General features: G+C 47.3%; 1 protein-coding gene across 1 annotated transcript in view; it reads left to right on the plus strand.

The window, feature by feature from the left end:
* FRMPD3 (FERM and PDZ domain containing 3) overlaps positions 1-5,436 on the plus strand; it is a 51,609-nt gene extending 46,173 nt beyond the window's left edge. The window contains exons 14-15 of the mRNA XM_018576998.1: positions 388-1,251; positions 2,802-5,436. Coding sequence (XP_018432500.1) covers positions 388-1,251; positions 2,802-5,287 — 3,350 coding nt within the window. The 3' untranslated portion in view covers positions 5,288-5,436. The remainder of the gene's footprint in view (positions 1-387; positions 1,252-2,801) is intronic.
* Positions 5,437-7,409: the final 1,973 nt, after the last annotated feature.

Here is a 7,409-nt window from a genome sequence, read left to right on the forward strand (position 1 = left end):
TTGCTATCTGGAACAGTAAGGAGTCTGGTTGGAACGGTAAGGAGCAGTATGGTTTTTAGTGGGTTTTCTTACCCTTGTTAGTGTGACATGGGCCTCACGGGGACACAAGATCTCTTTTGAGGAAGAGGAACCACGAAAATAGCAATCTGTACTAGACATAATAATAAAAATATGTACTAGTCCCACATTTATCTGATTGTCAGTCTTATAATGTTCACCATGAGACCAAAACCTGGGACTGCACCATGCTAGAATGCCATCTCAGAAGACTCCTTACAAACTTGTGTTACAAAAATGTTTTGACGTATTCTTCCACATTGACTTTTAAAATTGTAGAAAAATGATTAAAATTGGCAATCATTTCACAAATCTATTTTTTTCTTGTAGATTACATCAGTCTGCCCACAGTGCCACGCATGTCAGCTTCTGCTAAGGCACCAACTTCCCACAGCTCATCCGCCGACTTCGCCAAAAAGGGATCAGCTCATGAACCCCACACCCCACCAGAGAACCCGGAGTCTATCAGTCTGTGCTACCTCCATCTACGGGGCAAGGAGGGAAGAGATGTCAACCAGAATGTTGTCTCAGAGGAGGCCAGACCTCGAACAAAGTCTGACCCCACACCCAAGGGGTCATCCGTCCAACCTGGATCAAAAGGGGCACCGGATCCGCCCGAAGTCTGCAGGTCCCGTTCCTTCACTATGGACAGCCAGGTGAAAGTGGAGAGCACCCAATTCTACTGTGACTCCTGCAAAGCCAAACTGAAGAAGTCTGGGGGAGGTGGGATGGATGTGAAGTGTGTGAATTCATGTGGGTCATCCACCTGTAGGGACAATTCAGTAGACCTCATATCCTTGCCACCTCCAGAAAACAAGAAAGTGAAGGAGGAAGGAGAGGGTAAACGTAAAGGGAAGGGCTTGGCAGTTGATCGAGATGTAGGTGAGGCTGCAACCTTTTTGCCTTCTGCTGCACCCCCACCCCCGGGATTCGGAGACAACAGTTCAGATGAGGAGGACCCAAAGCGCATCATTGAAAAGGGCCACGAAAAGGGCAGGGAACAGAAAAAAGCAAATGTGAACCCGGTATTTGGCTACGAAGAGTTACCAGTCACCTTAATTGACAGCGTGCAGACAAGGACAGTCAGGGATCATGCGAGGGAGCTGGATGATGCTCTAGTTTCCACGCTTCAAGCTCTGGAGGCTCTTGCTGCTTCTGAGGATTATCCCAGCACTGCACCTCAGTCCACAGCAGGTAGGTTGAAATACATTAAAGTGTAACTAAGGCTAAAACTTTATTTTTTCATTTTGGATACAGTAGGGAATGATTAATGTTAGGGGGGGGGGTTGTTGTCACCTGTCTCTCATTGAGGAGAATCACCTTCACTTCCTATCCTGTAGACGTAAAGAAAAAAAAAAGAAAATATCCTCTTAGACAGTTTTTAAGGTCCGTGATGCGTGCATCGAAGACTCGATCACCCCTGTGAACAAAAAAAAGTGAATCGTGAAATCACAACACACTAAAAAAAAAGTGCACGAGGGTGCAGTGGTCCTCCTCCAAAGGGGAAGGGCCTCGAAATACCCTGAACCCCCCTGGGGGCAAGGACGACCCAGGTCCACCTACCCGAAGGCCGGCAGTCCCCTCTCCTCAGGGACCCTCTGAAACGGGTCCCCCGAGTACTAGGTGGGGGCTCTTACATAGTTACATAGTATTTGAGGTTGAATAAAGACATACAGTAAGTCCATCAAGTCCAACCTATTGAAGAGAAACCCCCTAATAGTGGAGGATGCCAGAAAAACCCATAGAGGCCACAGAGCCTTCCTCCAAAATTCAGGGCGGGCCCTGAAGGTACCCACGCCCTCCGTCTCTCTGGGGTCAAAAGGTACTCAAACGTGCATAAAAAGTAGCGCGTAAAATAAATAAGTGCCAGTGCACAACCCTGGCAGGAGTAAAAAATTGCCCCGGGTTAGCCATAAGGCCTGCCCTAGAGACGTAGTGCAGAAATTGCAAGAGTACCGTGACCGAGTGACAGTGAATCACTGTGGGGTCCCACTCCTAAGTGATGATCTGGGACTCCACCCCCAGGGGGCCTCTGCGCTCCCCGATCCCTCTGGCCAGACCAGAGGGGCAGCACCCATCAGAACACTTACCCCATTGGAAGATTCGCCCACTGTTCCTGTTCTGGTGGCAGCTTGAAGTTGAGCTGTCATTTGCGTGGAGAAAGGTCGGCCCCACGGCTGTCACTATGGCTCAGCATATGCTTTCGGCACGGCTGAGTCGCTTGGCTGCTGTACGGGCTATTGTGAATATCCCGTACAGCAGCCCCTCGGTTCGACTGAACCGAAGGGCAGAGGCGGCCGAAGCGAAGGATCAGCCGAAGCTACGGCTGGATCCTTCGGCTCCTTAGAGAATAACCCCCTTAGTTATTTTTTGCTGGATCGCACTGGGGAGATTTCCCTTAACTTCCTGTCCTGGAGATGGGATGAATGTTCTTCAAAGTGAATGGAATTCCCATCTTTTAGAGTTGTCACAGGAATAGGTATCCCCATTGGAAGATGTTCCCACAACTCTTACTCTTGAGTGACAACTCAGACTTTTTGGATTTTCCCCTCACTTTCTGTCTCAGTGACAATGGTCACCATGGGTAAATCTGACAGTCAGCAAAAAAAAACCCCAAAAACTGCAATTGTCTAACTGGTACTGTTAACAACTTTATCCAAAAAAGTTGCTCTATACATGTACTGTAAATATCGTGCCAGTCTGTTTAACATAACAAAGGGTGTAAATGTCTTTCTATTTTGCAGGCCTCATTGTCCTTGCTGCTATCACTCCGGATTCATCCCTGGATTCTGGTCATGAAACTAACTCTTCAGAGCTAACCGATGTGTCAGAAATGGTTACCGCCTTAAAGCAACATCACAATACTGCCTACTTCCTGGCCCACCACCTCAACAAGGAAAGTCTTCTATCCCGGAAGGACCTTCCGTTTCGAATACAGACCTGTGCCGCTCAGGCTGTCCTTGCCTCTCCTTACTCTTTGGGCAGAGAAACCAGCCCCTTACTTAAACCTGCTCTGTTGCAACAAAGCTTGACGGGGACCAGGCTACAACAAGAGCCAGTAGCTGTTTCTTCAAGCCCCAAATTTAACTTAAATAATGGTGTGTCCATACTTACATCTCCTGTAAAACCTAAAGAAGACATGAGTTCTACCACTCTCCAGGAACCTTCCCAGGATTTGTCAAGAAAAAGTTCCAACACTGCTACAGATCCAACAGAAGACTCTTCTGAGACAGGTTTTTTATCGGCAAGCCCGATAGTCCTGAGCAACTCACCGGCCTTACTGAATGATAGGGGTGGTGAGAAAGAAAATAAAAAATCCTTAGATAGCCCATGTGGGTGCCGACTATCACAAGGAGAGCCCTCTACGGTCAACTTGGATGAATCCGGAAATGGAGGTCATGAAGTTCTTCATCTGTCCCCAACAGACGATGAGAGACTGCATGCTAAAGCTTGCTCAGCCATAAGCCACGAAGAAAAACACATAGGCCACAAGAGGATAGATAAAAAAGAGCTAACCAAGCCTCATATCGATGATGTAGCTTTGAAGAACGTTGGTAAAAGAAAGCAGGAAGACGCTGAGAAAGATGACAAAAAAGAACACATTCCGTCAGTTCCAAACATGTTCTTGTATACTACAGACAATGCCAAACAAAAGGTCAAATCTGAAACAGATAAAGCGGTAGCCTCAACAATGCCCGAAAAAGTGCCTGCTCCAGTCGAGCTGGACGAATGTGCTAAACCTAGGACCCGAGGACCTTTAAAGTTACGAAAACTGTTTTCGGCCACGTTTCCCACAAGAATGAGGCGCGAAACTGACGAAAGACAAGCGCAGCTGCGCAAAGTTAAGCAGTACGAGATGGAGTTCCTTGAAGAGCTGCTTCGACCGCAGGGCAAAATAGGCATGCCGCGTCAAGAAATTCTTTACCCGCTGGTGCCCAGACCTTGCTCGTGCCAGGTGCGTAGCAGTCCTCTGCAAAAAGTGCCAGGGATGTCTCGTGAGCAAAGACGCAGTTGTGATTGTAAGCGCATGATAAGAGGTATCCATGCCCCACCCAACAGTTCTGAAGAGCCTGAACCAAGGAAGAGGCCAAGAGCGCGGGGGGAAGGTCAACCGGGAATTCGACTTGTGCGTTCCTCCAGTCTGGAGTCACGGGGATCCGAGAAGATGACTTCATGTCTTACAAGTGGCCCTACGCGAGGGGAAAGCTCGGTTCAATGCGCAAACCTGCCACAAAAACATAGTGCCGGGGAAGTGAAAAAAAAAGAAGTGCCCTGCAACCCGCCCCCTGCTAAACCACAAAAGAAAGAGGTGGAGCCTCCCGTATTAAGAAGCAAAATGCCAGATTTGAAGGGGAACAAGGAGGAAAGAAAGACATTAGTTACCCTACCGGTGGAAGAAGAAGTATTTGCAGTTCAATCTAAATTGCCCGCAGAGGAAAACGTAATGCCGGGGGAGAAATGCTGCTCCATCCGCCACTGCTTCAACTGTCGACGGTGCTCATCGGCTGATGAGAGCAGTGACAGGGATGAGTTATCATACTCCATTCCCATGCAGATTCTTCCAGGGATAAGCCTGAATTCAGAGACCACCCCACTGTTAAGCCAGACCCTTCAAGTCCTAGACGCTAGCGTGTGCAGCTCCCATGAAGATAACCAGACCCAAGAGATTGATCTTCGCACGGCTACGTTTGAGGGCAGCCTGGCCAAGGTGAACGCTCTGCATGGACGTTCGTATTCCCTCCCAGATGGCTTCATGTCCGTGCAGCGTGATACCAGTGAACTCCTTACCGTGTTGCGTCAATGTGTCGTCAGCACCGAGGCTTCGGAGCCCAAGCTGGACTCCACGCACCTCAGCCAACGCAAGCAAGAGTTGACCATGCGGTTTAAGGAGTTCCGCGCGTCCTGCAGGAGAATGGCTGGCGTGGACAAGAACCCGGAGCATATGCTGACGGCAGTGACTTGCAGCTTTCAGGTCCTCTGCAGTCTGATCGAGACTTTTGTAAAACTGGTGTTTTTGATCCGTTCCGAAAGCCAGCGTCAGGAGCTCCTGGCAAAAGTAGAGGAAGTGGTGAGAAATTACACTTTCTTGCTCCGGGCAGCGGAGGAATCTAGCTCTCGGACAGTTGGGCAGTGCAACACTGTGGTGGGACAGTTGGCCAAGCAGTCTGCCACGGTGGCCACGGCAGTTAGTACTTTTTCTCGTTCTATCAAGTCTTTAATGAGCAAATAGTGAGTGTAAGCACGGTTTGAGTGTATGTCTGGGCAAAATAAAGGAAAAAAAAAAAACATATTCAGTAAATCTCTGCAATACATGCGCATTTCCCCTTGTTTTATCCTTTTAAAATGCTGAAAAATGCCTGTTGATGTGCCGCAAATACAATGAGCTCCTAATTTCCTTTTTGAGCTGACAATGCTATAGTTCAAAAAGAAAGCTGGGTTGGGCTTGGTTCACCGCTTGTGATTTAAGCACAGCAGAGGCAGTGTTGTCAGCTTCCCGGTTCTCTTCTGGAGTTCAACTTCAGAACACCTCAATCTTTCCTCATCTCCATAAAAGGAGGTATTCTGTAGTTCAAAGAGAAAGCTGGGTTGGGTTGGGGTTGGGTTGGATGAGTTGGGTTGGGCTGACAATACCACTTGTGATTTCATCACAGCAGGGGCAGTGTTGTCAGAACCGCGGTTCCCTTCTGGAGATCAACTTCAAAACACCTCCATTTCTCCTCATCTCCATAAAAGGACATATTCTGTAGTGCAAAATGAAAGCTGGGTTGGGCTGGGCTTGGTTGGATTCGGCTGGACTTGGTTGGGCTAGGCTCGACTTGGTTGGGTTGGGCTGACAATACCACTTGTGATTTCATCACAGCAGGGGCTGTGTTGTCAGCACCCCGGTTGTCTTCTGGAGGTCAACTTCAGAACACCTCCAGCTATCCTCATCTCCATGAAAGGAGGTATTCTGTAGTACAAACAGAAAGCTGGGTTGAGTTGGGCTGACAATACCACTTGTGATTTCATCACAGCAGGGGCAGTGTTGTCAGCTCCCCGGTTCTCTTCTGGAGATCAACTTCAGAACACCTCCATCTCTCCTCATCACCATAAAAGGACATATTCTGTAGTGCAAAATGAAAGCTGGGTTGGGTTGGGCTGGACTTGGTTGGGTTGGGCTGGACTTGGTTGGGCTGGACTTGGTTGGGTTGGGCTGGACTGGGTTGGGATGGGCTGACAATACCACCTGTGACTTCAACACATCAGGGGAAGTGTTGTCAGCTCACTGCAAAAGGTTAGGAGCCCTTGGTCGTCTGACGAAATCAACAGCTATTTTGTGTACCTGCAGCGGTTTTAAGGGGATAAACACAAGAAAACGTGGACAAATGTACTAAATATGTTTTATTTTGCCTAGACCTGTTACATTTGTTAAAATTGATTTTTGTTAGGGAAGCTATTGTTCCCATAACTCTCTTAATCTTAGCCTGCCAGCCTTAACGTGCGACTAGGGGAAAAAAAATAAAAAAGATTTAGGAGCTGAATGTCAAGGTGGTGTATGAAACGAATAGTAATGCGGCTGTACACATCAGAATGGGGAGCAGTACTGTTAACTCACCAAGTTCCTCTGGTGGAAAGTTTTCTAGGATAGTCATCTATGCCTTTCACGTGTAAAGATCAAATAATAATATGAATTGCCTCTGTACATAGCTACCAGTCCCACTGTGACATGCTTCAGTCTTGCTTTTCACCTTTCGGAAAGCTATAGATTTATATACCTGAGCCGATGCTACAACAAAACAATAAGAGGAGAAGGTGATTGGAGGGACAACATTCTGTACAGTCTCAGATGTCTGCATAGACCAAAGAACACGCGAGAAAGGCAGAAATATACTACTTGTGTATTTATTCAATATAACTGTTAGCTTAGCGAATCCGAATTTAAATCCTATTATATCCTATTACCAGAAATTGTTATTTATAATAAATGGCGTGCAGAGTACATTTTCAATTGGATCGATTTGTCCCCACAACATTCTTCTCACTATCGCGTATGGACAGCTGAAGGTATCTGAGAACAATTGCTTAGACTAGACCAGGGCAATACACCTCTTGGTATGGTACTCTACTTCGTGTTGTAGTCTATGGAGTTCAGTCCATCAACCACTTGGATAAGAAATGCCTTTGGATCAAGTCAAACTGGTTGGCTACTACATTTAGACTTGCCTGTGAAGGTTCTCATGTCTCAAGGTCGTGGTATAGCTAGTAGTAGTTGGTCACACTCAACTGGACGTGATCTGTAATGTTGAAGACGTTTCACTCCTCATCCAAGTAACTTCTTATTGAAGGCATTGTCCAAAGTTACCCCAAAACCC

Source organism: Nanorana parkeri, unplaced genomic scaffold (genome assembly GCF_000935625.1).
Source record: "Nanorana parkeri isolate BGI_ZX_2015 unplaced genomic scaffold, ASM93562v1 scaffold81, whole genome shotgun sequence".
Lineage (NCBI taxonomy): Eukaryota > Metazoa > Chordata > Amphibia > Anura > Dicroglossidae > Nanorana > Nanorana parkeri.